Source organism: Lathyrus oleraceus, chromosome 3 (assembly GCF_024323335.1).
Source record: "Lathyrus oleraceus cultivar Zhongwan6 chromosome 3, CAAS_Psat_ZW6_1.0, whole genome shotgun sequence".
In the NCBI taxonomy this organism is placed as follows: domain Eukaryota; kingdom Viridiplantae; phylum Streptophyta; class Magnoliopsida; order Fabales; family Fabaceae; genus Lathyrus; species Lathyrus oleraceus.
In genome coordinates this window covers 396161305-396179111 of record NC_066581.1, presented here as the reverse complement: position 1 = coordinate 396179111, position 17807 = coordinate 396161305, and the positions used below count along the sequence as shown (strand labels likewise).

The 17807-nt window shown below is 33.6% G+C and overlaps 1 protein-coding gene across 1 annotated transcript; it reads right to left on the bottom strand.

Moving 5' to 3' along the window:
• Positions 1-6575: 6575 nt before the first annotated feature.
• LOC127131432 (uncharacterized) lies at positions 6576-6998 on the bottom strand. The gene has a single exon (XM_051060353.1). It carries the CDS (start codon positions 6996-6998, stop codon positions 6576-6578), a length of 423 nt encoding a protein of 140 aa, XP_050916310.1.
• Positions 6999-17807: the final 10809 nt, after the last annotated feature.

The following is a 17807-nucleotide window of genomic DNA, read 5'->3' as shown; positions in this document are numbered from 1 at the left end:
CATTTGAAATGACATTAATGATGAATGGCTAATCTCAAAGATTAGAAATTATAGATAATCATCATCTTACATTGATGGAAATTTTTTGAATTATGAAACTTGTGACATGTGAAATAGTTTGAGAGGAACATATTATAAAGGAGGCACATCATATTAGAAAGGAGTACACAAGTATTTGTTTAGGCAGTTCCCCAATTACCTCGCTTTGGGCACGTCTGCCCTCAATTCGAATTTGAATTGAGATAATCAATCTTACTTTGCAAAATTAGTTTTACAAGAGAAATGTAGAAATAAAACACCATAAACCCTATGTTTAATATTAATTCTAACACTTTCTCTTCCCTTGGTCTGAGCTTGATCAAGTAACCCAACAATACTAATTTGTTCCATTATCTCACGCTACTCCTTTGCAAGAAACCCCATTCTTCAAACTATCAATCGATCGAATCCAAATTGTGAATTATTGGCAACCAGGATTTACCAAGTTGATCCACTGTCTCACACTACTCCTTTGCAAGAAACACCATTCTTAAAAGATTTCACTCGACCAAATCCAAATTGAAAATTGTTGTCACCTAAGATTTTCTAGGTGATCCACCGTCTCACACTACTCCTTTACAAGAAACCTCACTTGATCTAATCCAACTTGCATAATCTTGTCCAAATCATTCAAATCACCAATTGATCTTGAAGGAAAACCCCAACTTGGTTTTCTTATTTGAAACCCCCAAAGTTTCTCAGCCTAATTTACAACTCAACAACCTAAATTGGACGTTATCAATACTGTTCTATATGGCACCCAAACAAAACATGATTATCTATAATTTGTTTGTCTGTATGCATAGAACATAGGTTGAAGATGAAGAGAAATCTTTGTATATTCCTGGTTCAGTATATGGTTTTCTTAACCACTAAAAAAAAGATGCATGTATGAAGTATATATATGTGTGCAAGTTGGAGGCAAAAAGGAATGCAAGAGGTTTAGAAAAAAAATGCAAAATTTTCAAGACTTTTAATGCATGTGCCGACCTATGTAAGTTATGTGTCTACATATTCAAAGGATGTGTCTACCTATATAGGTCATGTGTCGAATCATAGAAGAAAATTTTCTTCTATGTGTCGATCTAAAACCCATCCACAGGAGGCACATCAAACAGAAGCTACATGCTTTAAAATTGAACTACATGTGTCAACTCATAAAAGAATTTTTTCTTCTATATATCCACCTGAAATACTTTATGTGTCAACTCATGCATTCCAGAAGCCCCAACCTTTAAAAATGATCCAAATGTGTCGACTCAGTGCATGTATGTGTCGATACATAGACCTATTTTTTACACAAAAACCTATTTTTAATGCATGAAACCTTTTGTAATACTAAGATGCACATTTAGACTCGGAGAATACCGTCCAATATAAATAAATGCTAAAATGTATTAGTTTTGACATCATACAAAACTTTTCTAATAGAAAGGTGGAGTCACACAATACAATGCAAATAGACTCTTTTAAGACTTAGGGATTTATAAGATATATAAGGATAAGAAATCCAAAGTTCAGCTTGTGCTTTAATGTTGACAAATTAACTTCTCTTTGATTCTCAATATGTGTGTTTCTCTTCAAGTCTTCAGCTCCTTAAATAGAGAAAAAAAGTGTTGCTGAAGATCCAGTATAATAGAGTCCTTTGAGAAGCTTCAAAAGAGATATTGGGATGTTTCACCAAATAGTCAAGGTAGGTGAAGGCTAGTTTGAAGTCCCTTTGCTACAAAAGGAATTAATTGTTGCATCCCGACATACTCTATGAAGAAAATAGAGCTTAGGCCTTCACGTGACAAAGTAGACTCAGAGGATGATAGTGACCCATCAGAGTCACCTTGGTCCTTGCACTTTGACTGCCTCACATTTAGATAATGGGAAGCATATTTCTTTAAAGTATGGTCTTCAAAGGTTGACTCCTTCAGACTCTAACCTTCAGACGTTGACCTCCTAAGAAGTTGACTTCTTCAAAATCTGGAATTCATCTTCTAATCATCATATTTTGGTCTTTAAGCTTCTCTTTATATGTTCATAATCAGAACCAATACTTGGATTTTATATGAAATTTTAGTCTATGGTCCTACACACTTGAACAAACATTAGTATACTCATTTGTTCTTTAAATACTTTTTTATCATCAAAACCTAAGGGATATGTGACAAACCAATTTTGTTCCAACAAATCACATTTGAAAATTTAAAGTGTGTGAATTCACATTGACTTTTATATTCAATTGGCCCCCAAAATTATTATATATCATATGCAATAGGGATTAATGACGAATTCCCTTCAGGATACTTTGAACATCTTAATATGAATTGCATAATCATACGTTTATCTTTTGATAATAGATCACAGAAAAATGTTTCCTACACTTTACGCATGCATTCATAAAGTAAAGGATGATTTAAAATAATTATAATATGACAGAAAATGATTAGAACAAGTTGTATTTCATATCTTCTTTGTGCTTCCCAAGTATATCTATTTATAGAGAAGTTGGCATCACTTAGTGAAGAAAAATATCTTTAAATTAAATTATGCATCTGAAATAATAAACTATTATATCCTTCTAACAATCAAAACATTTTATAAGCCCTTTTCAATCCAATTCTTTTTGTTGTTAGGAAAATAATAAAAAAATGTAAAAATTAGGAAACCATTTTTAAAATTTTGAAATAAATGTGAGATTGTAGTAGTTTTTTAGTAACATTTTCGAAAATCTAATTTTAATCCTTTAATCAAACACTTTAAGAAACAAAAATTATAAAATAATTTACAAGTATATCATTCATTAATATCAATATAAATAGAAAAGGCAAATTTAAAGAATTGATAAGTCTCGAAACTAAAAGAGGCCACTCTCGGCAAATCCTAAAAGCCTTTGGCTAACAAGGAGGACATCATCAACGAAGCTAAAATGTCCTTGAAGACCGTGGGGACTAGGAAAGTGTTCTTTAAGAAGAAACTTGTCGATCTCCTAAATGTCATTATTTTTTCAAATCCAAGATTCTTTTGAGAAATTTTGGGCCAGGTAGGGTTTTTGTATCCCGAGATTATGATATACATATAAGAGATTAATCTTGACCAAAGAGTAATGGATGTGAATATTTTCCCCTTTGAGCCTCTGACTTAGTTTTTCTGTTTTTGACTTTGTATATTGTATTTATAATGGCCTTGTTGGGGGAATTTTACGGCATTGTTTTTTATCTACTATTCATATAATTTCTTGTCTCGTACCTGTAAAAGGTGTTAAGCACGTTTACATATTCATAGTGAGCATGACGACTTTATATATATATATATATATATATATATATATATATATATATATATATATATATATATATATATATATATATATATTATCATTTTCACTGGTGATGACAATTATTCATACTATATTTTTGATATATATGACTTTGTTTTTAGATAACTTTTATTATTGATGCGTTTTCATCTCGTAGGTTTTCATAAAGAATTCGAAGAATCATCGAAAATATCAAAATATGCGAAAATCATTCTAACCATACAAGTTTCATGGTGTTTTACAGTGAAATTTACAACGAAGAAGGAAAGAGATGAATAAAACACAAATAACGAAGGAAAACCAAAGAAGACTACAAAAAACATGCAAATTGTGGCACACCTATAGCTTACAGCAGTCTGATTCAACAACAAAAGGCCAAAGCAACACAGACACAATGCGATATAAACTTTTTATTTGATGTGCAAATTCAATTCAAATACCAATTTTTGGTACTCCCAAGGCACAACAACACAATATCAAATCTCTTCCAATACATGAAAGTATTTTAAATGTTAAATTGCAGTGCGTCTAGGTTATAGCTTGACACAATTGTGCGATTTAAGAAATTTACTTAAAAACAGAAAAATATGTTTGGTGAATAGGAGTTCAAGTTTAGAGAATCTAAGGTGATTTTTAGAGATAAGGAAAGGTGAAAACGAAGGCTGCCATTAGGAGCTTTTTCTTCATCATTGTAAATCTTTGTATTTGTATTCAATTGTAAAAACCATGAATCCTTTAAGGATGAGTGACTAGGTCCCTTAAATTACATTCTCTATAGATGATTCTATCATAAACACGTGATTCAATGTAATTCTCTATGATTTATTTTGTAGTGATTTTAATTATTTAGATTTATTTGAAATTAATTTTTTCTCCCGTCTAGGAAATTGGGAGAATTGGCCTAGAGATCAATGAGACATATATGTAATTTATTTATCGATTGATATAACTATCATATTTTAGTGATCTCCCACATTGTGATAGGAAATCTTGACCATTAGTCTAGTTTTACGAGCTATATAACATTTTTCTTAGCGATTGGAGACTCCCAACATCTAGGAGGTTGCTTTGACAAAGTGAGTGTCCCTGCAATTCGAGACTCCCAGCATCTAGGGGGTTCGGGTGTAATTCCACTATAAATTTGTCTTTTTATTTTACATGTCATAACATCTTTGTCTTAGCGATTGGAGACTCCTAACATCTGGGGAGTTTGGAGGTTGCAATTCCGTATTTTGTAAAATGTCATAATTAAATCAAAGTCGTTATAGAAATAGTCATATGAATTCTCACATCTAGGAATAGATGATTCAAAAATGGAACTTAATCGTTTTTTATTATATTTTTCATATAAATTTGAAATTCTCTAGTTTACAATTACGCACACTAACATATGATCATGCTCTACGCACTCTGTCATTTTGTTACTCGCATTATGTGTTAGATTCACAACTACACTACAAAGTTAATATAATCCTCATAGATATGATATTTTTAGTTTCCACTTGCCACTCTTTGGTTTTGTTTTTGGCACAATTACTATGACATCGGTTTTTACTCCAACAAATGGCGTTGTTGTTGGGGATTGTTGATCACTTTAGCAAGGAAATTATAGGCGATTGTACTGCAAATTAAGCACATCTTAAATATTTTTATTTTTATTTTCTATTATTTTTAATTTTTTTTAAAAGATACTAATGAATGTATCATTGGTTTAGTTTATGTGTATTGCAAGCTGAAAACTTTGCAGTTTGATCCAAAAATTAATAGAATAGCAAGAGTAATCCAACGAGCTACTCGAGTATCTAAGTAAACTAAACTGATAAAAAGATGTTTAAACCAGATAACCATACTCTGAAATTTTTTGAACACCATACCAATGTCGAAGACGTAAATTATAAATTCTAACCAGAGACTTCATGTAATTTTGAGATAAAAAATTATATTTTTCATATTTAAGACATATTCCATTTGATAGAAAAAGAAAAATAAACTATCATAAAATGTTCTTCTTTTAAGTATATATATATATATATATATATTATATATATATATATATATATATAACCCGATCTCAAATCAATCTTACTAAACACACAAGCTCTAACCAACTGATCCATAAGGCCATCAATTCTTGGAAGATGATACTTATTCTTAATCGTAACCTTATTGAGTTGTCGATAATCAACACACAACCACATGCTATCATATTTCTTCTCAAGTAACAATATCGACGCTCCCCACGGTTACACATTAGGTTTGACAAAAAATATCTCTAGCATCTCTTCTAACTGATTATTCAGCTCACTCAACTCTAACGTAGACTTCATTTACGGTGCCATCAACATAGGTCTAGTACAAGGTACTAAATCTATGGCGAGCTCTACTTCTCACTCCAGCGGCAAGTCACAAATATCTTCAGAAAAAACATCAGAAAACTCACACACCATAGACATACCACTAGCCACAACATAGCTTTTCACTCTCAAATAACTGAACATCATGAGCACCTAATCATCCTCCCTCAAGGTCATTTCAACTTGACTGACAAACATGAATCTCAAATCTGTACTCTCTTTGGGTTCGGGAAACAACAAAGTCTTGTCAAAAAAAATTGATATAAACACAGTTGAACTCTAGTCAGTTCATCCCCAAAATCACATCGAGTTGACTCAAAGGAAAATAGATTAAGTCAACTCCAAAGTCTTTACCATAAATGGTCAAAGGACAATTCAAACACACCATTGAAGTAATCAATGAACCATTAGTTGGGTATTAATGACCATACTTCCAACCATAAATGACACTTTAAGAACCAACTTGTTAACATAATCAAGAGATATAAACAAATGCGCCACACCAATATCAATCATAGCAATTAGATAAACACCATGAATGAAACACATACCTCAAATCAAATTGTCTGATCTCAAGACACTCATACCACTCAGAGCAAACACTCTACCATTAACTTGCAGGATAACGGACACCTTTCTCGGTTTCTGACACTGGGTACTGATGTGACCCGGTTCACCACATTTGTAACAAGTTGGAACATTACTCTTGCACTCAGTAATACAGTGTCCTTATTTCCTACACTTCAAACACTTATGACCTGCACTTTTACACTCAGCAGCACGATGACCCAACTCTCCACACCTGAAACACTTCATAGGAGTAGGAGCCCCTCCTTACTTATCTCTTTCCCACATGCAGCCTTCTGATGGAACTTCTATTTTCCCTTATCAACTGAAGTCACATAAGGTTTACCATAATACCGACTCTCACTTTTCTTGTCAGTATCACTCTTGTAGTGTGCAGATATGGCCCTACTATCTTCATCATAAATTCTACACTTATTCACCAGCACTAAGAATTGATTGATCTCCTGATAACCAATGAGTTGCTTGATCTCAAGACATAATCCACTCTCAAACTTCACACACTTCAACCCATCATCTTCCAGACCATTATAGTGGGGACAAAATCTCAGAAACTCTTCAAATATAGTCGTATAATTAGCAACAATCATACCTCCTTTCTTCAACTGTAAGAACTTGATCTCCTTCTTGCTATGATCATTAGCTGGAAAGTACTTCTCTAGAAACTCATTCTTGCAAATATACAGAGTAATCTCGGCATTAGAAACTTCCATCCTCTGATGGGTATTCTCCTATCAATACTCTGCTTCCTTAGACAACATATGTGTCCTAACAACACCTTATGTGCATCAATGCATGCCATAACCCTTAAAATCTTTCAATATCCTGAAGCCAAGTCTGAGCATCCTCAGGATTGTACCTTCCCTTGAAAGTAGGAGGATTATTCCTCTGAAACTTTCATAGCCCACAAAATTCATTGGCACCACCATTCTAATTATGATTCTCTTATGCCATCACATTAGCAATTGCCTCAGGAGCATCAACAATCGCACAATTGTTTCTGCCTACCATTTATTTATATACAACTAGCCAAGACAAGTTAACTAATTGTAAATATTAAAGCAAATAACAGTTAACAAAATAAGCATCGACAATGTTCGCACACATGTCATATAAAAGAGTACAAACTAGTTCTCAACCTAGGTCGAATGGACCGAGCTGCTCTGATACCAACTATGTAACACCCTAAAACCTGACACCCTTGATTTATAAAAATAAAACATATAATTTTACACAACCTCGGTGTTACACATTCACAACATACCTCTTTCTCATAAATTATAATATAAAACATGCAGCGGAATAAAATAGCAAGACTTCAAAGAAACATTTATTGATGTCAAAAGAAGTTACTAAATATAATAACTTTAAAATTTCAAAAAATATAACATGTAACAAAGCCACCCATCCCCGGTGTTACATATCATAGCGATGCCAAAACTAAACAAATCGAGAAAAAAACTGTAAATAGATGAAGAAGCCTCAATTCCATCCTCCAGCTCAACAACATCTAGTGTTCATCTACCAGAGTATTTGTACCACAAGAATACATAACACCACAAAAAAATAACTAGGGGGTGTGAATACATTCAATAGTGTTAGCAGTGCATAAATAATAAAGGATAGTATAATTTAAGCAATCACCAATCACATGAATATTATTCAAAACAATGCAACAATTACAATAATAACTCAATCGAAAAGCAGGTATGTATGAAATGCATCAACTCCTCGACTCTATATGCATGTGATACTAATTTGGACATCATAGGTATGTTACTGATTTAGTCCACTCACTGATGGCCCCCCTTCGAACCATAAAAATCATTGATCCCTCTTATGAATCAGGACTCGTCACTGATCTCCCCTTCTGAATCAGCGACTTGTCCCCCCTTATAAACCAACAACACAACACTTAAACAAAGTCCATACACCATGACGCATGAAATCAAACAACATATACACATGTTATAATCATCAGCGGTTCCCCTTCAAACCGCATACATTGCCAATAAGACCACCACTCCAACATAATAAATACGTTATGTAATTATGACTCACCAATATATAATCATACAAGTATTCAACAACAATTTAGTCATATCTCAACAGAGTAAAATTAAACAATTCTTAAAATACAACAATTTTACTTACCAACTCACCAAACTCAACAAAACAACAATAAAAAGTCACTGGAATCAGAAATAACTTGAAAACTCAAACTAACAACCTATAATCGGTCAACTGAAGAGCTGATAGTCAACCACCTGATATTACAGTTGTCATGACAACCCGCCACCCTCCCCCCCCCCCAAACCCGTCACCTTGTGATGCCCAGATCAAAAATCCTGTCTTGAAGACCATGACGGTCTCCCCGTCATTACGCTGACGCACATCAGCTTACTTGGTTGCAGCAAGGAACGATCTGTCACCATGATGATACTCACTAGCTTCCCCATTTGCAGTGGTGGGTTGTCCGTCACTCTGGTAACACCCATCACCACTGTGCATAAGAAATAATTTCTTTTTCTTCCAAGGGAGCACTTTAATAGATGCGGTTTCAACTCCAACCACTCAAATCAAATTAAAAAACATCATACATATTTATTCAGTGCATAATACATCATTTTCACACAAACTAACCATTTATTCAACAATTTTTCACCAAATTGATTCACATGTTTATCATATTAGAGCATAGCAACATGAACATCAACATATTGATTCTCACATACAATTTTACATGAATTTCATCAACAAATAAGAGCATAAATTAACATTAATCACATAAATTAGGAGAAAGGTTGTACATAAACCTTTCTTTGCGTGTGTGCTTTGCGATGTAGGGTTTGGATTGTTATGGTCACACCCTCGTGGCATTTGCAACAATATCCCTGAGTCTTTTTGTTAGGACTTCGATCCCTTCGATTGTACCCTAGACTCGTCTTTATCTTACATAGTCACAAAGAAAAATATATTTAACAACTTTAACTTTCTCCATTAACAATTGGAAGTTCATCATACACTTGTAAGAGAATTATTTATATGGGAAATAATATCAAATACAAATTCGAAAACCTAACCAGGTGTACTGGCCACCGCTTATTCTTTTAAGTTACATCTCGTCGAACTAGCCATTTCTGAGAGGTCGAATGTTCATGCACCTGAGCTGGCCGATTAGGGATGCTACATTGATTTTCATGGATTTACTGTCTCCTTAGTCATGCTGTGTTTGATATATCATTTTTCCTCCCTTAAGATCAATATTTATTGTGATTGGTTTTCCATGAAGGTTTTGAAATTTGAGTTTGAGGTGGACCGGTGAGGATACAACATCTAGGGAGGTTGTTACGGATATATATATATATATAATATATATATATATATATATATATATATATATATATATATTATATTATATATATATATATATATATATATATATATATATATATATATATATATATATATATATAATATATATATATATATATATATATATATTCTCGTCTCCTCAGAGCGTTGAGTTTTCAGTAGTGTGTGGATGGATGCATGTTCTCCATGCCTTTCCCCAGCCTGAGTTGAACTTATCTTGAGCTAGGATCTTTATCCTTAATGATTTATTTTCATCCCTAGAAGGTTCTCCAGTTGGTGTTCCCATCTTGTTGAGATTAGTCGAGTATCTAGTTGTGATGATTCAAATCTTCATGTTTGTATCCTTAGTGCTTGTTTGTCAGCATGATCATATACATACCCATGCATATTCATGCATAATCATAGCATCAGATATTTCATTGTGCATTTTTCCGCATTAACCTTTTCTCCGATCCCATGCTTTGGTGATATTATTTCCCCATGTAGATTTGGTGTGTCTATCCTCCTTTAGTTATAGAGTGTCAGTCCCTTGAGCAGAAATAATTTATCCTTTCTTCTTCCCCACTGAGTTATTTCTTCGTGGATGATTATTATTTCAGTTTCCTCCCTAGTTGGCACCACTCCCCTTGAGTTATGTCCTCATTGGGTTGAGTCTTGTTTAACCGTTTCTTTCTAGTTTTTACCTAGATAGATCTTTTAGTCCCCCAAGAGTTTATTACCAAGTAAATGGTAGTATCCTTCTTGATGTTGAGTACTTTACCTGTGTTAATTTACCCAATAACTGGTAAAAGGTAATTTACTTCTTTGATTTCTCCAGCAAATTCGTTTTTTCGTCTCTCCAACAAGTCTATCCTTGATATGCTCACTTTAATTAGTGACATATATTCTTCCTGTTTGGTTTTCTACCCAGTAAAAAGGTAGTTATAAATCCTTCTTTCCTCAAAGAGTCTATCATTGATATGTTCACTTTAATTGATGACAGATTTTCTCTTGTATGGTATTCTTGCAAGTAAATGGTAGACATAAATCCTATTCTCCCCTCTGAGTCTATCCTTGATATGTTCATTTTAACCAGTGACGGATATTCTTTATTTTTTGTCTTCTGCCTAGTAAAAGGGTAGTTGTAATTCCTATTTTCCCCGATATTCTATCCTTGATATGTTCATCTTAACTGATGACGAATATTCTTTCCTTTGAGTTTATCCTTGATATGTTCACTTTAATCGGTGACAGATACTCTCTCTTTGGTCTTCTGCCCGGTAAAAGGTAGTTGTAAATCTTATTCTTTTGGTGGTTTATCCTTGATATGTTTATCTTAACCGGTAACGGATATTCTTCTTCATTCCTTAGGTAGTATATCCTTGATATGTCCATCTTAACCGATGACGGATGTTCTTTCCTTTGAGTTTATCCTTGATATGTTCACTTTAACCGGTGACAAATACTCTCTCTTAGGTCTTCTGCCCAGTAAAAGGTAGATGTAATTTCTATTTGGTTTCCTTTTCTCAGTAGGTTATTCTTACCCAGTAACCGGTAATGAATATTCCTCTTTTTTTCAGCGAGTCATCCTTGATATGTTTACCCTAACCGGTAACGGATGTCCCTCTGTCCGAGTGTATTATCTTCCTATCCAGTAATCGATAGTAGATAATATATCTCTTTTACTTCTGTGTTAAAGTTTTTTCTTCCCCAGTTAAGTTTGGGTCTGTATTTCTTTGTGAAATCGAATTTCCTTTGTTGAGTATTTCAGCTTTATTCTGATTTACTCTCTTCCCCTGCAAATATATTCTTCCCCTGAAGTCGAGTCTTTCCATTGATTTATTTTCATGGAAATTTCCTCATGTCTCCAGCAGTTTTCAAGTCGTAGCCTGGCCTACGCATAGATTTTTATCCCCAAAGTCTCTGTCTTCCCAGTGTGTTCTCCTTATGGAATGCATTATGGTCCTTTGGACTTTCAGTCTCTCTAGATTCTTTTCCTTTGTGGCAATATATTCCCCATAAAGATTATTTTTGCATTCATATCATACGCATCATGAGGTCTCTTAGAGGCTAAAATTTGTTTGTTTATGTTATTATTTAAGTTCATTCTACTGAGTTGATACAAAGATTTTAACCTTCACATCATCAGCTAGAATGTCCTTAAATAGGGGCAACTGTAAGACCCCAATTTTGACCCAAAGATCCCTCATGCTATCTCATAATTTTCATTGGGAGAGATCACTAAGCACATTTGATTCTATCATATTTTTTTTATTTGTTTACTAACCAAAATGCCAAAATTATGTCTAATGTAGTTTCATTTCTTTTGTAGGTAGTGTGTGCATCCATTTGTGCCTTATCATGTTCATATCTAGGGTTTGAGACCCTAAATGCAAGACATCAATCTAGGAAAGGTTCACCATGGTTCTAAGAATCATATATGTATCCCCATGTTCCTTATTTGTCATTTTGATCAAGAGTTCATCAAGAGTTTGAAGCTTGTTTGTCTAGGAAGCCCCAATTCATCTGGGTATTTTGTGTGACTTCCTCAACAAGTTTCTTTAACAATTGGTCAAATATCTCAAAGTACACTTCATTATACATCATCTTAAGCATATATGATTCTCCATGAGTGCCAAAGAGCAAAATAACTTCAAGTTTGCAAGTTGGTTCAAAGAGGTTGACTAGAGAAAGTCAACTCGTAAAATCTAGGGTTCCCTAGACCCTGTCTCCTACATTTTTTGTCATATGAAAATGATTCCAAGCTAAAAGTTACTCTTTATGACATTTAAAACAACTTTCATGTTGGCATCAAGAGCTAATTTTGCTTGGAAAGTCATTTTTTATGGTGAAATATAGGTCATTTTGTCTTTGCTCTAGTTAGAAGGTCAACTTCCAAGAACCATAACTTGTTAAATTTTTATGATATAAATACCATCAAAGTTTCATGATTAATTTAAAGATGTCTTATCCAACTTTTCTTCTTTGATAAAGTTCAAATTCTACTTGCAAGGGCATGTACCAAGAGGAAACATTATAGGTCATTTTGGGACATCATCATTGAACAAGCAATTTTCCTCAACTTCTAAAATTCATAACTACCTCATGAAATATTCAAATGGTGTCAAATTTTTTACCAAATTTAAGACCGTTGAAATAGCTACAACTTTGTATAAGGAACCGTTTTCATTTGAAGCTCATAGCAAAAGTTATTCAAGGTGGAAAAAGTGGTCATTTGACTTTTAACTTAGACAAATTTCAACTATGTTTGATTCTTCCAACTTCCACCTCAAACTTCATCATGATCCAAGCTCCAAATGGAAAACATTTTAACAGCAAAGTTGCTCACCTTCATGTTATCTTTCCAAATAGTCCAAGATCATGGAATTTGGAGAATATTTGAGTGACTTGTGCATGGGTGTAATGCATGGCCCCATTTGGAAAGTTTCATGACCAATTTTCATTTCACTAATTCATGGTTCCATGTTATTGTTTCAGGTTTATTTGCACATGATTTTGGACCTATTCACATGATTTCATGGGCCTTGTGCATGCCCATGCAACATGACATTTCTATTTTTGGCATTTGATTGAAAGTGTGTGAAAAGCAATTGGATGGCTATAAATACATTTCCCTTGTGATCAGAATGAGGATCCCTTTGCCCAAGCTTTGAGTTGCAACTTCCCTAACCTCCATTAATAGGATAACCTTGAAGATTTCATTTGAAATCGAGCTTCAATTCCATTTCTATTTTGGGATTGAAATTCCATGGATCCAAGCCATTTGATCATCCATTTCACTTCCTGCAAGTTGTTAGAAGCAAGCCAAGCCAAATTGGAAGAGAGATCAAGCTCAATTGAAGCAAATCGAAGGTGATTTTTGTGAATTTTCTCTTCTTTGATTCTCCCTCAATTGAAATAAGATTGAGTTTATTTGAGGTCAAATCGAAGCAACTCAGTTCACACTCCTCAATTTTTAATTCCACACATCTCCCTATATAGTGAGAATTAGAAAATTTTGAGGACAGATTCGAACTCCTGGCATTTTTCTCTTCAAATTAGTGTACACATATTTTATTTTCGTGAACTTTGGTATTGGACCAGTCCGGTGAGGTCCACCGGAGAACATGACCGGAGCCCTAGCTCCCGTGGTCTGTTGGCTCAGTTCCAGCCATATGATCATCTTCGACGTTTTAATCACGACCATTGGTTTTAATTACCCATCCAGCTACACGTTGACTTAAGTCTTTGATAGACCCTAAGCGCGTGGCCATCAGATCTGCCACCTCAATTAATGAGTGAGATCTTATGGCCATTGTTTTCCCATTTATTTTATTTTTCTGATTTTTATTTTAAATACTCCTATTTTGTTTAATACATATTAAATTCAGTTTTAATTCAAAAAATATGGGACTTTCACTTGAAATCTTTAAATATTTTCCTCTTCCATATTTTAAATTAAAATTATTTTTTGGATTAATTTTGATATTTTTTGTGAATTAAATGATTTTTGACTTATTTTTAAATATTTTTAAATACTTCTGACTTTCCAAAAATTCTAAATTTTTTTGTCTAAGGTCTTTTGACCTTGTTTGACCTAGGATAAATCCCTTGGCCATTTATTTTGTGATTTGAAGGGATTTAAGGTTTTGACTTTTGAAAAAATGCATTTTATTTCATTTTTAAATTGATTTTTAATTTGTTTAATTGTTTAAAAATATTGTTGAGTCATTTGGTTGACCTTGTGATGTTTGACTTTCTGTTTTGCCTTGATCGTGGTTGATTTGAACTTCCATTTGATCAATACATTTCATCCCTCATAATGAATGGATAGTATTAATCAGATGAAATTCCTCCTATGATCAATTTGAGTTTCTATTTCCCTTTCCCTCTTCATATTCATTCATATTCTTCCCCAATCCATTCATTAACCAATGAATTCTCAAATATCAAATGCTAGTTTATTCATCCCGACCTCAGATAGTTGTGACTTCTACATAAGTCCAATTACGATTTCTTAACATAAAGCTAAATCTGTCCCCAAAGGCATAACATTCTTGTAAGTGAGATTGTAAGTCACCCATTATTTATGGAATTGTGTGAAGACTTAACCTCTTCTCCATTTGTGAGAGCTAGTGGCATACTTGTTGATTTATCCAAGTTGGAGCCCTTCTCACTAATGATGTCTTGGTTTATATCTTCATGATTATGAATGAATGGTTGAGTGTTCTCCAAGGAATGACTTAAACAATTAAAACTCTTTAACTAACACTTCACTAACTTATCCTTATTATTGCTTTAATTCCAAGTCATTTACTTAATTCAATTTAAATTACAATATCTTTATCATTCATTGCTATTTACATTTCATGCAAGATGTTTATGTTTCAGTCATTTTTATTTTGCTCACATGAGCCATATCATTTGTGCTTGTATATATTGTGTGCTTGTGATGTTGTTATATTTTAGGTCTTAGGACCTTAAAATACCTAATAACAACAAAAACCCTAAAAAATATGTTGATGGACTATTGGACCTCTGCCCTTGACTTGATCTGAACTCTTGGACTTAGAAGTAGGCAACACTCCCTATGCTTTGAAGGACTTGGTCAATGCCATTATTTGAGACTGAGCTATCCTTGACAGTGTCTTTCATCTAATACAAACCTTGAGTGCCCTTGGTTCATCTGTTGTTTTATCTCCGTGCTTAATTGTTATACTGTTATTATTGTTCATGTCTGATGATTGTTTCTATGAGTTTGCCAAGGAATATTTCATCTGAAACATTTGAAGACATTGAAGAATGCTTGCTATTGGAATGCTTGCTTGGATATTATGGTCATCTTTATTTGATACCTTGGTCTTCATATTATTTGCTTGGATGTTTCTTATTCTTATTACTTGCTCAAAAGTCCAAAGGAAATAGGTTTCTATCTTACATTCTTATCTTGTGGATTGCTTCCCATTGGTCAGATCTTTTCAACTCTTAACTTTTAATTTTTGTCTAGGGTAGTCCCTTCATCTCCTCCTCCTTTTCTTAAATTTAAAAATCTCTCCCTCTTTTAAAAACCTTCTTTGCTTGTGTTTTCAACTTATACATGTTTAAATGAGTAGAAACTTTGGTCTTTATGCCATTTATTCTCAAAACTTTTTCTTAATCAAACTTGTGAATAAACTTAATCATACTGACCTCAATTTCAAAAGACAAAAAGAATTAACAACTCCATTTAAATATTTTGGCCATTTTTCTGCCCTTTTCCTTTTAAACCTTTGTTACAATCTATCCGCCAACTTCTTCGAAATTTTTACCACAAACTATGGGGTTTTGATCCCTCATTCTTATCTTGGTACGTAGGCATAAGACTGAAGGTCTTGTCAAACACAAAAAATATAATAAATGAATTCTTTTCTCATCACCCTTATTCTATTTTTATCAAACATCTTTTCAATTAAAACACCTACACACACAAAAGGGCTCCCTAGGAGTACCTAGGACACTTTGGGTGCTAATATATTTGGGTTTTGTTCGTACTTTTCCCCTTTCCTTTGGAAACAATAAAAGCGCAATGGCAACTCTGGTTTTTCTATGACGTTGGGTTTATCCATAGCTTGATGGTCACGAATTCACTGCTACAATTTGTGTGAGAATAATTTTCCTACCCTAATGATTTGTTATTGTGTAGCTTTAATAGCCAGTTCTGATTCTGAATACATGACGTGCAACGTCATTAGTTTCTAAACAATGAGTTCCAAATTCACTTCTGCTCCATCTATTAGAAGTTCTTAAAGATGTTCAATATTGTTGCTAGAATGATATTTCTGCTTCTGTGCTGATTCACTCCTAAGAAGCTTCTGAAGAGACATTATGTTGTTGTTGCAATGTTTTCTCAGTTCGTGCTTCTAGACGTGACTCTAATCAACTAACTTCTGAAGAATGGCAAGTTTCTGAAGTTATGTTACTTAGCTGAAGATTCTGAAGATCTCAATCCAGACCATTGAGGTTATCAAGGTTTTGACTATAGATTCTGAAGACTCTGAAGATTCTAAAGATATCGAGGATCTCAAACCAGACTACTAATGATGTCAAGGTTCTGACCAGAGATTCTAAAGGTTCTGAATTCAGCTTTATGTTTCTTCATTTCATGCTTCATCAAATTTCATCAGAAGCCAATGAACTTGAAGGTAAGATGAAATGGGAACATGGTCAAATAGTACATAGTACAAATAAAATATCCTTTACACTACCTGATTTCATGGGCAAAGGGAAGTATTATACATCATCACACTTGTCACTGATTTTATGGGAGAAAGACAATACGCAATATCACTCCTTTTACCATCCAACAATGGACAACAAATCTATGAGATTTCCCTATTTTTCCCTTCAACGATCTTCTTCTTATGCTATATAAGTGAGACTTGGAGATTAGAAGAAAAGTCGTCGGTGATACAATATTTTGACATGCCCATTTCTTTGTGAAAAGTTATCATTCTTTTGTACTCTTGTAAGCATCTTGTAACAAAAAAAACATTATTCAAATTGTTTGTTTTATTCCTTGAGAAGACAAAGAAGGTTATTCTTTGTGAGTCCTTGAGGAGACTAGGGTATAGTTGGATCCTTGAGAAGACATAGAAGGGTATTCTTTGTGATTATTGTAATTTGTTAATTAGAATAGATTAAGTCCTTGTGTATAGGGAAAAATCACCTTGACGGGTGGACTGGAGTAGCTTTGAGTTTCAAGCGAACTAGGATAAAAATACTTTTGTTTTTATCTCTTAGTTATTAGCTTGTTAGTGGTGTGTTCTTGTTTTGAAAAAAGATTTTGCTTGTAAAACCCAATTCAAACCCCCTTTTCTTGTGTTTTTCACACCTTCAATTGGCATCAGAGCTCTGATTCTGATTGTGATAAAAGCTTTATCAACACTTCACAGTGTTCAATACCGATCCAGTTTGTGTGAGAAACAATGGTCGCTGCTAACGCTGCTAACATTGTTAACAATAATGAAAGAGATCATTACAGTGCAAAACCACCAATCTTTGATGGTGAGAAATTTGATTATTGGAAAGATATAATATAAAGTTTCTTTATTGGTTACAATGTTGATATATGGGACCTTGTAGTCGATCGCTATGTTCACCAAGTGAACGCTGAAGGAAATAATATAGCA

Coding starts and splice junctions, on each gene's coding strand:
- LOC127131432 (XM_051060353.1), bottom strand. CDS start 6,998: ATGGAAGTTTCTAATGCCGAGATTACTCTGTATATTTGCAAGAATGAG.